The sequence below is a fragment of the Lepisosteus platostomus genome, chromosome 12 (assembly GCF_059453375.1).
Source record: "Lepisosteus platostomus isolate fLepPlt1 chromosome 12, fLepPlt1.hap1, whole genome shotgun sequence".
NCBI classification, from domain to species: domain Eukaryota; kingdom Metazoa; phylum Chordata; class Actinopteri; order Semionotiformes; family Lepisosteidae; genus Lepisosteus; species Lepisosteus platostomus.
The window spans coordinates 29,422,392-29,438,999 of NC_142622.1; the positions used below are offsets into that span (position 1 = coordinate 29,422,392).

Sequence of the window (16,608 nt, forward strand, 5' to 3'; positions counted from 1 at the left end):
GATAGTAAGACTATGTAGATCAATCTATCTCAGTGGTCTCAAATTTTTTGGACCAAGTACCACCCCTGATCAAAATAAAGCATCCAAGTACCACCTACAAGTCATCTTCTCATTGGAACCACAGAAAAGCTCAATGACCAAATGAGTGTGTGTGCACACATATATAATAAAAATAGCACTGAGCACTTACCATTTCAGTGAGAGGGGTGAACCTGTTTAGTCAAGCAAAGCCTTGCAATGTCGGAAGAAGGCAGTGAGCTTCAAACGCAGATCTGGTTCAGCATCCATTTTCTTCTAGTACTTTGTCTTGATTGCAGTGAGAGCAGAGAAGCCTTTCTCACAAAGGTACGTAGTAGCAAAAGGCATCAAAAACAGCACAACCTTTAATGAGAGGGCTGAATATGTCTTTGGAACCAGAACTCCAACAGTGACTGTCGTTTCAATTCTGTCATCAAAGTTGCATCAGATTATAACTCGAGCAACTTCTCTTGTTCAGCACAGGTCAGATCCTTGGGTATTCCTATGACATCAACAGTAAAGGAGTTCCTGATCCACTCTGTTGTTGCCTCAACTGGAAAATACTCCAGTTTCACTCTAGCACCATCTGTACAAACTCCAAAGTATTTTTTTCAGTCTATGCCATTCTCTTCGATAAATTCATTCAGAAGCTGAAATATTTGCTCTCCTGTAGTCCTTGTTGGTAGCGGCTTACAGAACAAAAAGTCCTCATGGGACATGTCCTCAAACTCATATCTAATGTAAATGAGCAAATTGGCCAAATCAACAACATCTACAGACTCATCTAATTGCAGTGAACAGCATCTGCTCATCTTAACGCGCTCTATCAACGTACATTTGACATCACCTGCCATATAAAAATTCTACGAGTGACTGTGTCATTTGAAGGGAGCAGAAGGTCAAGCTGTTTAGCAGTTTTTTCTCCACATATAATACGTGTCAGTTCTTTTGCCAACGGTAAACAAAGTTCTTCACCAATAGTTTGGGGCTTACCTGCTTTAGCAATCCGCAAACTTGCATTTTTCCCCGTTTTCCCACAAAGGACAGTCAGGAGTCCGTCTCAGAAGTTAAAATAACTTTTTGTTTCATGCGCATAGGTGCGAAACACGGAGATGCTCGGTGTATTTTTCTCAAAACCTAGAACAGACCTTACATATTTTTCTGTTATCTATCACGCTTTCCTGTGCTTACATGATTGGCAGTGTCCCAAAATCACGCACATTCTCCTAACTCACTATTTGCTAAAGATAGGTTTATTCCATGCTGAAAAAAAGAAGAAAGAGAACACAACGTTTCGGCCGTGGAGCCTTCTTCAGGTGTGAGGGTCAGGTCCTCACACCTGAAGAAGGCTCCACGGCCGAAACGTTGTGTTCTCTTTCTTCTTTTTTTCAGCATGGAATAAACCTATTACTTGTTCCTTTGCAGCCTACGCATGCTGACGCAGCTACCCGCCTGAACTACTATTTGCTAAAGATAACTCCTTTTAATACAATTGGTCACATAGGTTTGTAGCACCCATTTCTATACAATGGTATACAATTACACAGTAGATCTTGTGTCCACTATTAGCGCTCACTGTATCGTTGCAGCTAAGTACGTAGGCTGCGTATTTGACATATAAACTAATTTTATTAAATAGAAAATATGAAAACCCCTCCCAATTTTTCAGTGCACACAACAAATTTCAAGGGTCATCTGGCATACCACGTTGGGGTGCTCTACGTCCCACATTTTGAGAACCACGGATCTCTAATCTATCTAATTGGCTCCTGGTTTTTTACTACTTCACTATAGTGATGATGCTCAGTTTTTAATTTAATCTTGCATGGAGTATGAACACAAAGCACAAGACTGTCCTTATCAGAAGGAGAGCAGAAAGAAGATGCTGCTGGGAACGAGAGATGTAACACAAGCATGTGGATCTGAAGATGAAGAGACCTTAGGTCCTAGTGAGCTCTAAAGAGAAGAAATAGAGTAAAAATAGTGAGCCAGATGGGTTCTACCAAGTTAGCTCTGAGAGATGATTAGCAAGATTCAAGATTTCTTTATTTGCCATATACAACAAGTGTATTGGAATGCTAATGAGTAACATTAGAGAAAAAAAGTAGGCACAAATGACAGACATAGACAATGTCATCTGGAAGCTAAAATCTTTCAGTGATAGAAGAGCTGGAGAAGGAGCAGATCATCGTGGAGATAGTCAATGACAGGCCAAACAACTAAACAATGAATTGCAGACTAAGCAAAGCACATCAGAAGACCAGGAGGCCACTACAGTAACTGGAGATCAATTTGGACAAGCTTGAAGACAGGGTCTGGGTAGTAGAAGAGGTTACTGGCTGGAAAGTCCTGAATGATCTTCTAGAAACTAATTTAGGTTTCACTAACAGCATGGGCTCTAGATTAGCCTACAAAAGAAGCAGGAGTGGTGTGTAAAGATGGCTAACCTTCAGAGCAAATTAGAATTAACCAGACTAGAAAGTGAGAAGCAGAGGGAGGTGTTGCTTTTAAAGCAAGAGCAACTGAGTAGAGCACTGGAACAGATAAAGGACAGAGCAGCACAACTGAAGGTTGTCCATTTCTATGGTTTTCCATTCTGTGAAATTACAAAATGTTGCATACACAATTTTTTTAAACCTAAAATTTTATTAAAAACCCGAATGCTCAAACTGAAGACTTCTCGGGGAAAGACAGTATACAGTAAATGTCAGCAAAAATTAAGATAACTGAAATATGTTAATTGTGTATTTAGACTTGTGAACTCAATTTTTGACAGAGGCACCTTTGGCAGCAGAAATCATTTTGACTAAATGTCTACCAGCTTTTGCACACAAGATTGGTGCAATTTTTTGCCCATTCCTCTTTGCAGATTTTTTTAAGCTCTTTCAGGTCACTTGGGGTTTGCTTATGGGCAGCTTATGGACAACAGTCATCGAGTATTTGAACAGATGTCCCTTTCTTATTCTTAAACTATTCCATTGTAGCTTAAGATAATTGTTTGCAGAAAAGTAGTTTTCCCAATTTTAGATCTGAAGTAGGTTTTTCTCTTAAATGTACCAGTAATTTTCTCAATCTGTTGATCCTTTCAGTCTTGACAATCTTTCCAGTCCCTGTTGATGAGTAGCAGAACTATAACATAATGCTCCCACCACTATGCTTGACAGAAGAATGGACTAAGTGCTATTGGGTTTTGCACTTTTCTTTTTGACAAAAATGGAACCATTTTTTTATTTTCTGATAGTAAAACACAGATTTTTAGAATCACGTAGGTGCTTTGTTGTAAACCACATGAGGAATCTGAGGTGCTTTTTCAGTTCCATACAAGCCTGTTTGTGGAGTGACAGGAATATTTTTAACCCATGAATACTTTCTCCTATCTCATTACTGAACACTGCCTTTTATCCTTACCTGGTTGCACAGTTTGGTGGGATAGAATGATTTAGGCAGTATCAGGGTACCTTCCATTTCTTAAAAAATAAATGTCTTAAATAAATCACCATGCTAAAAGTGGATCTAAGGATACTTGAAATGTTTTTCTACCCTTTTCCTGTTCTGTGCCTTTGTACAACCTTATCCCTGAGTTCTTTTGAAAGCTCCTTGAAAATGTTTTACCTGAAATCCTGCAGATCTATTTATTATGAAATCAAGTGAACAGCTACAATGGAATACAAACTGAGTCCACTCAACAAATTCTGGATCTTGCTGTGGTAATTTTGTTTACCTAAATTTATATTTGCCAAAGCCAAGTGTTTGGGTACTTACAATACCAAGATGTTCCCATTATTCTTTCATATTTCTTAAATATATACTTATTTTTTCTGTTTTTTGTTTTTAATGTGTGGTGAAGATTGTTTATATTACAAATATGAATTGCAAAAATTAATTAACTTAAAAGTGTCATGACTGCCTGCTTTAAAGCAATGTGCAAGGGTCTGAAACTTGTGCAAGGCACTGAAGGCTTTGAGTTATGTTTAAGTGTTTAAGTAACCCTGCTTCTCGGGTGTCGCTGTTCAGCACAGTGCTGTCGTTTTACGTGCGGGGCAGAGAAGGCATCCTGCAGGGCCCCCAGTTAACACGCACACTGCGAGGCCTGCTCCTAAAGGAGAAGTCTGACTTCCTGCTGTTCCGGGTCCTGAGGGTGGATACAGCTGGTGAGCCACACACCACACTCCTGCGGCTATTTCACATACAGTAGGAGCCTTAACTAGGACCAACTGTAACTACTCCAGGCTCTAAGACTAGTTCATATTTTATAACAGTGATCATTCGGTTTTCTAAATAAGAAGACTTAATTGTATTGTAGCCAGCAGCCATATCACCCTGCAACTCACAACTGTCAACCCACTGAAGTGAAGCAGGTGTGAGCCTGGTCAGTACCTGGATGGGAGACCTCCTGGGAAAACCTAAGGTTGCTGCTGGAAGAGGTATTAGTGTGACCAGCAGGGGGCACTCTCCCTGCTGCCTATGTGGGTCCTAATGCTCCAGAATAGGGACGGGGACACTGTACTGTAAAAAAAAAAGGTGCCGTCCTTCAGATGAGACGTAAAACAGAAGTTCTGACTCTCTGTGTTCATTAAAAATCCCAGGGCGTTTCTCAAAAAGAGTAGGGGTGTAACCCTGGTGTCCTGGCCAAATTTCCCATTGGCCCTTACCAATCATGGCCTCCTAATAATCCCCATCTATGAATTGGCTTCATTACTCTGTTCTCCTCCCCACTGATAGCTGATGTGTGGTGAGCGTTCTGGCGCACTATGGCTGCCGTCGCATCACCCAGTTTGGGCTGCACATTGGTGGTGGTGGAGGGGAGTCCCCATTACCTGTAAAGCACTTTGAGTGGAGTGTCCAGAAAAACACTATATAAGTGTAAGAAATTATAATTATTATTATTACAAGAAGATGGTGCATTCTGAAATTATATTCACTGAACCAGATCATATCTTTGCTTTGCCTAATGAGGAAGAAGATTTTGGGGTAAAAAAAGCTAAAGATATTTAGTCACGTTTTTTTAGCAGCAGTTTTTATTCTTATCTGGAATGTAGATAAAGAAACTCTCCTGGATAAGATCAGCAATCTTACGTGAAGAACTACAGCCCATGAAGATGCTTTAAAGGTCTAGATTTTATTGAAAGAAAAAAATTAAATTGGTGCAATGGAGGAGCAAAGTATTGTCAAGCTTGAAATAAGTGTATATTCAAGATTTGTCATAATAAGGCAACAAGAAAAACAGCTGTGTTGATGTGTGATCTTGCAGTGTGTCTGCTGCGCTGTTCTGAGCATGGACAGTGTGATCCCATCACCAAGCACTGCGTCTGCGACCCCTTCTGGGTGGAGAATCCAGTTCACCGGTACTTCAATGATGGAGAGAGCAACTGTGGTGAGTTCTGAGTTTTCTGTTTCTGTGGTGTGTTCTGTGAAGGATATGTGAAGTCTGTAAAAGCAAACTGCAGTGCAGAACAGTTAAACTCTGTTACAGCTCAAAAAAAGATCAATGACAAGCACATTGCTGAAGTCTAGAGAGGTATGACAAAGTGAGATACAAGCCTTTGGAACCCAGGGCAATGTAAAATAAATGCATGTGGTACACAATAGTAAAATAAAAAATTCTGTTCAAATTGAGCGTGATAACTCTCTATAAGGATTAACATCCTCAAGGATAAACCTGCAACAAAAACACATCCTTTTAATTGTCTCCCACCTTATATTCTCTCTTAAATATAACGTTTTTGTCTTTTTTATACATACAAAGAAAACATGTTTCCCAGGTTATCAACCAGCCTTGAGCAGGATTTCCCAAGCGATGGTGCACAATAGGCTCAACACCACCAGTGGCAGGGTTGGAGGGTTGGGGTTTTTCAGGCAGTGCTCGCTCTGCTCAGTGAAATAGCCATCCTTCTGATGTCCTGGCACCCTGCAGGCGAGCAGTGACATCTTTAAGCAACATGCCAAACCTCCAATTGTCACTGTACAGTTTGCACCATATCATAGGATGAATGGCTTGAAATGAGAGCAGATGAAAGGAGCCTGTCTGCCCTTCTTCATTCTCCTTAAGTGGGTACAGGAGTCGTTGCTGTGAGTTGAGACGAAGTGTTTCCAAATTTTGCGGGCATAAAAAATAATTGGAAACTAAAGACATGTTCCATGTAAAATGATGACTTTTGTTTTGATTTAATTTATTTCATGTTAATTTCATACAAGACAGGGCCAGTTTACCTAAAGATCATAGCTCACCTATCTCAAAGTGCCCAATTAATGTAGGGCCCATTAGGTTAATTGAAGAATCCTGCTCTGTTGGAAACAAATACTAAATTATTTGCAAAGGATGAACACACTTTAACACTGTGAGACAAAACAAAGTGTTGTTCAGACCTTGAGTATCATGTTCTCTCTCTTCCTGGTGTGCAGAGTGGAGCGTGTTGTATGTCATCATCACCTCATTCGTGATGGTTATCCTCATCATGAGCCTGAGCTGGGCCTGTGTCTGCTGCTGTAAAAGGTACCCATCTCTTTTCCAATCTTCTTGATTTGTGGGGCCTTAAAAAGTTATCCTGAGGCTGATCAAGGGTTATATGCCTGATAAAGAGATGTCACTTCATTATTGAATACACAAATGTTTACATTTGCAAATATTTGTTCTTAAAGCGAAGGACAATGCTGCTAATAAACTCAAATATGAGAATGCTGTGCCTTGAAAAAGTACCGCCCCCTTACCTTTTTCCACACTTAAGAATCTCACAGCCTGCAATTTTATTTTTTTTAGAATGGGAATTTTTATTTGTGAGTCACACACTGATCTTCAGAGAGTACCCCCATAAAAGAAAAATAATAGTAAACCATAAATGAATTAAAAATAAAAACCTGAGTATTCATCTTCCTTTGTGATTACTATTGCAGCCAGTATTCTTTTTGGATTTTACACCGATATGGAACAATATTTACCCTATTCCTACTTGCAAAGTTGCTCAAATTGGGTCAGGTTAGTTGGGGAGAGGCAATGGACAGCAATTTTTATGTCTTGCCTCAGATTTTCAATGGGATTAAAGTCAGGACTGACTGGGACATTCAAGGGCATCTATTTTCTTCATGTAAGCCACTGCAGTGTTGCTCTGGCAGAGTGCTTTGGATCATTGTCCTATCACAAGATAAACCTCCTCCCCAGATTGAGCTTTTTGGCAGAGGGCAGCAGGTTTTTGTCTAGGATTTGTCTGTGATATGCACCGTTCATCTTCCCATTGATCCTGGCAAGACTGCCAGTCCCTGACGCTGAAAGCATCCTCATAACATGCTACCACTGCCATATGTTAAGGTGGGGATGGTGTTACCTGGCTGGTGTGCAGTGTTTGACTTGTGCCATAAATACTGTTTAGCATTCAGGCCAGAAAGTTTCACTTTAGTTTCGTCAGACCACAATAATTTTTGCTACATCTCTGCTGTATCTGCTAGATGGCATTTTACAGCCCTCCCATAAAACTCCTTTTAGTGGAATGCCCTGGAGATTGTTGACCCATGTACATTATCTTCCATCACTGACTTCTGTAGCCCTTTCAATGACACAGTTGGCCTTGCAGTAGCGTCCCTGATAAGTGCCCTTCTTGTCTGTTTACTAAGTTTAGTGGGGCGGCCTGATCTAGGCGGAATGGCTGTAGTTCCATACTTCTTCCGCTTCTGTCCAATGGACTGCACTGACCTTCCAGGGATGTTCAGTGCCTTGGCAATGGTCTTGTTTTGTGCCTTTCTATAACCACATCTCTGACTTGTTCGGAATGCTCTTTCGTCTTCATTTTGAGTGTTTTTTTTAAAGTCTCCACCCATGCTGTAGGATCTCATAGAGAGAGAGGTATTTATATTTACAAAAGTATTGACAACAGGTGATCCACTAAATTCTTACACAAATGGAGTCAACCAACAAATTGTGTGACTTTTAAAGTAATGTATTGCACCTGTGCAAAATTGAGCTTGCAATTACAAGGGGTATAAATACTTTTTAAATATAATCATTTCTGTTTTTCATTTTTAGTAAATTGTGGAAATGTTTTGGAACATTTACTTTATTTTGACATGGTACTAAGTACTTTGTGCTGAAAAATTCTACTTCAGTCTATTTCAAATTCGGAATCTGCAGCAACATAATGTGAAAAATGTGTATAACCCATGTGGCTAAGATCTTCCTACTTACAAAACACACTAGTTGCACAAGTTGCCTATTAAGTTGTTACCAGTCAGCTTTCTTATTATTTTCAGCATTATTACACAATACAACGATACATGTGAGAGAGTACCCCTGCCAGCAGAGGGCATTGTTCCATAAACAATGGAACAATGGAAACAACACACTGGACATAATGGAACAAGTAAAGGTTTATTCCATGCTGGAAACAGAAGTAAGGAAACACAACTTTTTTAGCTGTGTGACACAGCTGACCAGATATAATGACTAGTAGTAAATATCCATACTCGTAATAAATTGTTATATAAAGTTCATTTATTCCTTGAAAACTGCTGGTCAATTCCCATTACTCCCATTTTGTAATCTCCTTTTGGTTCCACAACTCCAAAACTGTTCACTCAAGTGCCTAAATATAAAAAAAATAACATTCCTAATTATTTGAATAACATGATTGAAGTAATTAGCCGAGACATAAGCAATAGGGAGGACAACAATAACACTCCTGGTCATTTACAATACAGTAGTTACATTGTTACAGTAGTTAGCTAATGCATATAGATAGATACTTTATTGATCCCGTGAGGGAAATTGCAGTGCAACAGCAGCTTAACACACACAACACAGCCACAGTGTAACGAATTATATAATAATAGTACAATACATACAATACAATACAAGAGTTACTCACAGTCCAGACACACAAGAGGAAACTAGAACAGAACAGTACACAGAAAATCGTATCACACGTATGAATAGAAATATAGATGTAACCATAGATATAAATATAAATATAAATGTATTGCACAGGTCCCTGGCATATATTGCACAAAAGTGGTTGTAAACGGGAAAAAGAAAAAGAAAGAGAACAGATGTAGCAGTAGATGTGTATATGCGTTTAGTCCAGAAACAGGTCACTGTCGATGTTGCCTCTGCCAAGACGCAAGGTGGATGCGTTGTACAGTCTTATGGCAGATGGCAAGAATGACCTCCTGTAGCGCTCCCTGTCGCACCGTGGATGAATCAGTCTATTGCTGAACGTGCTCTTCATTCCTGCAAGCCTGTCATAGAGGGGATGGGAGAAGTTGTCCATGATGGCCTCTAGTTTGGACATCATTCTCCTCTCAGCCACTACCTCCAAGGGGTCCAGGTCAGACCCAATGACAGAGCTTGCTCTCCTGATGAGCTTGTTCAGCCTTTTGGAATCTACTGCTCTAATCCCAGAGCCCCAGCACACCACTGCGTAGAAAATGGCACTCGCTACCACCGACTGATAAAACATGTGTAGCATCTTACTACACACATTGAAGGACCTGAGCCTCCTCAAGAAGTAAAGTCGGCTCTGTCCGTTCTTATAGATGGCCTCGATGTTCTTAGACCATTCCAGTCTATCGTCGATGTGCACTCCCAGGTACTTGTACGAGTCCACCATCTCCACGCCACTCCCATGGATGTAGACAGGAGTAGGTTTGACCTTTTTCCTCCTGAAATCTACCACCAGTTCCTTTGTCATTTGGATTTGGATATTTTGGATACATTTATACATACATTTGGATATTTGGATACATACATTTGGATATTTATCCTTTACTGTATGCACTTAGCACACACAAGCCATTATTAGAAAAGTTAAAATGTAAGTAAAAAATAAAAGGTAAATACCTCATCTTAGAAGGTACTAAATGCTTAAAACAATGCTTTATGAGAGTCCTTCTCTTAAGTTAAATGAAAAAAACAATAATGATGACATCTCGTATAAACGAAAGGTCATATAGCAAGGCATTATTATGGTAGTAAATATTAATTCAGTAATGTGTAACACACTTGCTGGTTTTCCGTATGAGCTAGCAGGTTGCTTGATTGGAACCTTTTATTAGTTTATCTAATCCAAAATACTTATGAAACTTAATCATTTAAAATGGCATACTCCCACATGTTGAAGAACTGAAAACAACACATTCAGATTGATCCTGTTTTAAGATCAATTATTTGCTTATATAACTGAAAGCTCAACTGAAAGAAAAACCAGCAAGTATGAGTCCCCAAAGTTATTTTTTGTGTAGCACCACCTGAAAATACACTGGTATTTAAAACTAAATTTATTGTATGTTTCTTTAGTAAGCAATGTGAGCTATTAAGTTTGATGAAAATTTGACTATCTAAAACATATTAGTAGATAAAAACTAAAATTGCATCCCCGAAGGCCTTCATCATGTTCTTAGGTCTTAACTGACAAGGAATTACTTCCTTAAAGTGAACTGCATGGCAAGAAGTGGTCAAATGTTGTAATAAATTAATAATGTTACTCTTAAATTTGGATTAGGAGACGAACTAAAGTAAGGAAGAAAACCAAATACACAATTCTGGATAACATCGACGAGCAGGAGAGGATGGTGCTGAGGCCCAAATACAGTGAGTTTGGGAAACATTTAGCTTCATTTCTGTCATTTCCTGACAAGTAAATACTGTCACTTAGTTCATGCTTAATTAATCCACTTAGGTGGATGCTGCACATTGGTGGTGGTGGAGGGGAGTCCTCATTACCTGTAAAGCGCTTTGAGTGGAGTGTCCAGAAAAGCACGATATAAGTGTAAGCAACTAATTAATGTGAGTCGGTGATGCAGTACAGCAAATATCTCTAATGTTGTAGGCAGACTGGGGCTGTGTGTTAATTAATGGAAGATAAATGGCAAATGTAAATACATGGAATTATGTCAAAATTAATCACACAAATGCTTTTTTTCAGTTCTGGACTGGGGTGTTTGCTATGGGAGTTTGTATGTGCTCTCCATGTTTCCGTGCATTTTTACCAGATGTTCCACTTTCCTCCCAGCTTCCCATAATGATCCCTGTGTGCCCTGCAATGTACTGAAATGTACCTGTATCCCAGTTTAGAAGTGGTCCCCCCTTGCACACTATGTTTGTAGGAAGGCTCTGAGCTATAGCCACACTTACCAGAAATAGGTGGCTTTCTGATAATAAATGCATGGATGGAAAAGCTTATATACAACAATGGCTATGCTTTGAATGTCCTAAAAGTACATACTATTATAATGTTGTTGTAACTAGGGGGTCGTATAGTTAAGCAATGTTTGCACTTTCCAGCTAGACTGCCCTTCTCACAAAGTTTGGAGCAAAGTGTCTTTGGCAGTATTTACCTATCTTTCTGTAGATTAAGAGGCAAGTAAACATGTGAGAGGACACAGATGATCAAAGAGTGACCCCAAAAATTTACTCCTGTCAATGAATTTAACAGTAAATCATTAATAACACCATTTAAAAAATAAACATTTAGCATTGCTGGACCATTCCCTAGGAAGATTAAGAGGGAAGTAAACATGTGAGAGGACACAGATGATCAAAGAGTGACCCAAAAACTTTACTCCTGTCAATGAATTTAACAGTAAATCATTAATAACACCATTTAAAAAATAAACATTCAGCATTGCTGGACCATTCCCTAGGAAGTTATTGTGCCAGTCTCCATAGGAGAAAAATGGACAGCAGCATAAACAGAGAACAAAGAAGGGTGCGGAGTCAGAAGAGATGAAAGGAGCAAGATGAAAGGTGTGGAAGCTCATTTTCTCAATCAGGCTGGGAACCAGATTCTGTCCAGGTAATCTAAAGGCTGAAAAGAATACAGGAAATTTATACAAGACAGTTTGGTGTCTTTGTTGTATTATGTGAAATCCTCAAAATAGAAAACTCTCTATTTTAGTGTTGTGTTGTGAGACTGAAATTGATTCCCATTCACCTCCATGTTTACAATGTTTCCATGTTTATATGACATATTTATGTGTTTAGGTTTGGGCCTGATTTCATACTCTATCGTCTGAGCCATTTAGAGCACATTTATTTAGTGCTGGAGAATTAAAACACACATTTAACGAAAATCCTGGTTATTTCTGCAAAATATATTTTGTTACATTATTGACTAAATGCTAGTATCCATCCATCTATTTTCCATCTGCTTGATCCAATAAAGAGTCATGGGGGAACCAGAGCCTATATCAGGCAAGCAAAGTACTCAAGGCAGGATACACTCTGGAAGGAACGCCAGTCCATTGCAGGGCACACACAGACACAAACACACATACCATGTTCAGTTTTCCCAAAAGTCAATTAACCTACCAGCTTGTCTTTGGAAAAATGGAGACCTGGCAGAAACCCACATGAACACGAGCAGAACATACAAACACACTTATACCACCCCAGGAATTGGGCCCAGGGCCCAAACTCTGCAAGGCAGCAATGCTTACAACTGTGCCACCGTGCCGCCCAAATGTCAATATCAGTTTAGAAAATGTCTAACATTGTAGTAATTTAATTTCCCTTTGTGATGAAATGTTTCCAACTTTTAAAAATCACTTCTTTTTGAAAAGTGACCACTTACCCCAAACAATTGTATTTGAGAACTGAGAGGGTTATTTTGGTCCCCAAATTTAATCTAGACTTAAAGAACAGTTGAGGATATTTTTGTCATTCCCAGACATAAAACACAGGAGCACAGAGCATAACTCCAGCCTGATGATCTCAGAATCGGAGTTTGAAAGCGAGCAGGACACGATCTTTACTCGGGAAAAGGTTGACAAGGAGAAGATGAAGAACAGTTCCAATGGCTCTGCTCAGAACGGAGATGTCTTCAGCTTCCATCCTGAGGACAGATGAACTCTTGAGGAGCTTGAAATACCTGGCAAACAGAGGAGATCCTGATATACAGTGACTTTTATTTAAATGCCAACCTTGAGGCATGCTTTCTGAATGTTTAAACATGGTTCCCTCCTAGCTGATGGGATGAACAAGAAGTGCAGGAACAAGCAGGAATCTGCCTCAGTTTGGTCAAAAAAAGGTTCATTTTAGAATGAGCCTTCAAACTCTGATCATGTGTAGAAAAAAAGACAGGTGAATGTAGATAATTATTTATATAATTACTTCTTGTTTTTGATTCCATGTTTTAAAAAAACTTATATTTGGAAAATGCAGTCTTCAAGAGGCTTAATGCTACATTAAGTTTAATCCTTTTTAGCTCTACATTATACAGGTTTTATTCCCTCCCTAGCAGTAAGCTACGTTGTTTTGACATCTATGAATAACTGCAATTTCATAATGATGCAAACAAGAATTGAGCACCTATTGCCTCACATTCAATCATTTTGGAGCTTTAGTGTTTGTACTCCTATAGTACATGAGTAGCACATTCTATTGATTTTATTGATAAAGGGTGTACATTTCTACCAATAGACAATTCAGAAATCACAACAACATGTTGTTCACTGGCCAAAACATGTGATTACACCTCAATAATAATTATCAAGGCATCACATCAACTGCTTTTTGAAAGGGTGAAAGTTAGTTTTAGCTATATTTTCAGACTCACCAAGAACAGGTGTCATGCATATAGAATAGTTCAGTACAGTATGTTTTCATATATAATTTCATTGCTCAATCAAGATGCCGCCAACCAGGGGGAGACAGTGTTTGCTCTGTTTTTTTGTCTGAATAGAAAGCAATTCCTGTTACAAGTGATAAATCTTTAAACTTGGGGACAGCTACTGAAGGAGAATAGATTATAGCCGTCACAAGTATGAAGAAAAGTGCAGCACTATGCAGTTGGAATCAATATGCCTTATCAATTGAAAGTGCTCGTTTTACATTTCTAAAGGACTCAATATTGGCAAGGGCCACATAATGGCAAACACCTGTCTGTTGGCATGCATTGCTTTTCATATAAATATTAATGAAGGAATGTTTTACTTTTATATTACTTGATCCTTAAAATGTATAAATATGTTGTTTTTGTATTTTGTATTCAAAAGTCTGTTATTCAAACAAGACTGAACACACAGAGTGACGTTTTTACAGAATGTACTCCTGGGTTGCAGTATACAAAAACAGCTTAGTCCTAAAGATTCTCAGTTTGTGCTAAACAGATAAGCAACAAGCCAAAATGGCATCTGTTGGAATATTTCATGAAACACACCAGCTACCAGTCTGTGGGATCTGTAAACAAATTAAGTCTTGGGAAGGTCACAAACTGCTTTATAAATATGGCATTCCGTGCTTTCCCAAATAGGTCTGAAAACCTTCCAAGATGTAGTATGTTTATTCTTTCAGGATTCTGAATTTTAAAGCTCTACGAAGCAGGGACATTTTTTTAAATACTGTTTAAAATTACCTGAGTAAAATTTAAACTCAGCGCTTTAAGTGGATTAAGAGTTTGCTACTAGCTACTGACTACCAGTAATTAGCATGATGGTTCAAATTACAATATATTTGACAATCTAAGTGGTATAGAAACTGAGCTTTTTTCTTGACTAAAATACAAATTAAACATGCTAGTAGAATTAGTTTTTAGAAAATACAGTTAATCCCAACAAATAATTCTCACCATGTATCCCAGGTGTTCTTAGCTCCAGCTTATGGTGTTTAGCATCTCATTCCAACTGTATGCTTAATAACCTAACTGAACTGAAGAAATTTAACAGTGCTTCCAGGTGTTAACTTCAAGATACCTGTAGAACACCTGGATCGCAGTATGTGATACAGAGTTGAGCACCACTGCTGCATTACTTTGCAAAAATGGCATCTGTTGGAACACATGATCTTGTAAAACTGTTTGCACTGTTTTGTGACATTTTAGTGTTTTGAGAAACTGTTTTTGGCATCTTGACATTGGATTTTATTAATTATATGATCCCTTTTAGTATGTATATCAACTGCTGTTTGAAATGTATTCATTGACTTCCTGCTGGTCACTATGGGCTTCAGGTTATTTCTAACTATAGTTGTTCCCTCTATTTCTGACCATGTCTCTGTCTTTTTATAATTTTTAAAAGTCAGTCTGGTTTTCAGGATATCATGTTTCTTTACAGCCTCAATACAGGTAATATTTGGTATGCAATATTACCTTTTACTGTTTAGTGACTTGGGAATTCCAGAAAATATTTTGCTGAGTTTTTTAAAAACTAGACATTGCAATGTTAGATCTAAAATATAATAGACTCCAGAGAATAAAAATGATGCGAGATCAACACAAGTCCTGATACCTTAATGGCAAAACTGCAAACAAATGGAGTTCCCAGTCTTGGGTCTTGTGAGTCTGTCTCTTCCAGCGACAACCCAGCTGGTCACTTAAGTCAGAGGTTCCCAACCCAGAGGACCACAAACCTGATGGTTTTTATTCTAGCCAAGCCCTCAGTAACGCAGCTGAACCCCTTGTTTTCAGCTCTTTATCACACTGGAACTTGCATTTTAATTACTGCCATGTCATAAGTATAATAGGACTCTATTTTTTGAATATCTTTAGGAGTTTTAGAGACCTATAAAATCTGACAGCACCTTGCCCTGTGCACCTACAACTTAAAGAAACGGTGAAGCCCTGGTCCTGGAGGTCTGTGTCTGCAAGTTTTCAAGGTCAGTTAGTTTAGCTAATCAAGAGCTAAGTTGTAAGGAAAACGTGCAGGCACACTCTTGGCCTAGACAGGGCTTCCCATGACACACACCTTCTGGTTTTTGTTTCCAGCTAAGCTCGACTTAATTGAATCCACAATTAACTATCCAAATTAATTAACAACTGAACATTTGGGTTTCTTCTACTCAAAAGGGCTGAGATCATTCTTAAATGCAATAGTCAGAAGGCAACCACTAACATTAAGTTAAAGAATTTGCATTATTTCTATTAAGTCAATAAGCAATTAAGAGTTGTTACCTGAAGCTCAGCTGGATCAAAAGTCGGTAAGTGTGTTGGCCTCAGACACGCGTTCCCAGTGGGGTTCATAATTACAATTAACAATGAAACCACTGTTGACTTATGTGGAACATAAGTAATTGGACCTCTCAACACAGAGTCATTTTTATTGGAAGTATTTGATCTGCATCTGGACATCATTAGTTGCCTACTAAGAGTGTTTATATAGAAATAAGACAGTGATTGCTTAATAATCAAGTTGAGGAAAAGATGTTTGCTACTGTACATATCATTACAAAAAACACAGGCACCGGAACATATTTGAAGCCAAGGATTGAGTGCCGAAACAGAATGAAAAAATTTTGTCAAGCAAAACCATGGCTGAGAAGCTTTATCTAGCTTCACCAGTATCAACATTATCCAGCATTTATCATTGGCAGCTGAAAGATACTGTATTTTGTCTAGCAAATCTTACCCTTTTCAGTCTGCAATCAATTTCAGATACAGCATTTATTTTGTGTATGGATTTTAAATGTTTTCATCTTACTAGTGTGGAACGTTTTAATAATATGAATAATGTAAAGGAAACTGTCATTATTATATAACTAATTCTCTCTTTAACTATTAATGACAAAAGAAAAAATGTTTCTCTTTTGATGCCTATAACTGCAGCAAATCATGTGGCAACTGAACATCAACTTCAATCAAGCTTTTTGTATAAGGTTGTGATTACCCTGGTTGC

General features: G+C 38.5%; 1 protein-coding gene and 1 long non-coding RNA gene across 2 annotated transcripts in view; one reads left to right on the forward strand and one right to left on the reverse strand.

Moving 5' to 3' along the window:
* kiaa0319 (KIAA0319 ortholog) overlaps positions 1 to 16,412 on the forward strand; it is a 61,634-nt gene extending 45,222 nt beyond the window's left edge. The window contains exons 17-21 of the mRNA XM_088601559.1: positions 4,033 to 4,169; positions 5,270 to 5,392; positions 6,421 to 6,511; positions 10,503 to 10,591; positions 12,669 to 16,412. Coding sequence (XP_088457685.1) covers positions 4,033 to 4,169; positions 5,270 to 5,392; positions 6,421 to 6,511; positions 10,503 to 10,591; positions 12,669 to 12,847 — 619 coding nt within the window. The 3' untranslated portion in view covers positions 12,848 to 16,412. The remainder of the gene's footprint in view (positions 1 to 4,032; positions 4,170 to 5,269; positions 5,393 to 6,420; positions 6,512 to 10,502; positions 10,592 to 12,668) is intronic.
* Positions 5,119 to 6,516, reverse strand: LOC148651369 (uncharacterized). The gene is made up of 2 exons (XR_015925743.1): positions 6,385 to 6,516; positions 5,119 to 5,926 (listed from the first exon to the last, which is right to left on the reverse strand). It is a non-coding gene; the product is annotated as an uncharacterized LOC148651369 (long non-coding RNA).
* Positions 16,413 to 16,608: the final 196 nt, after the last annotated feature.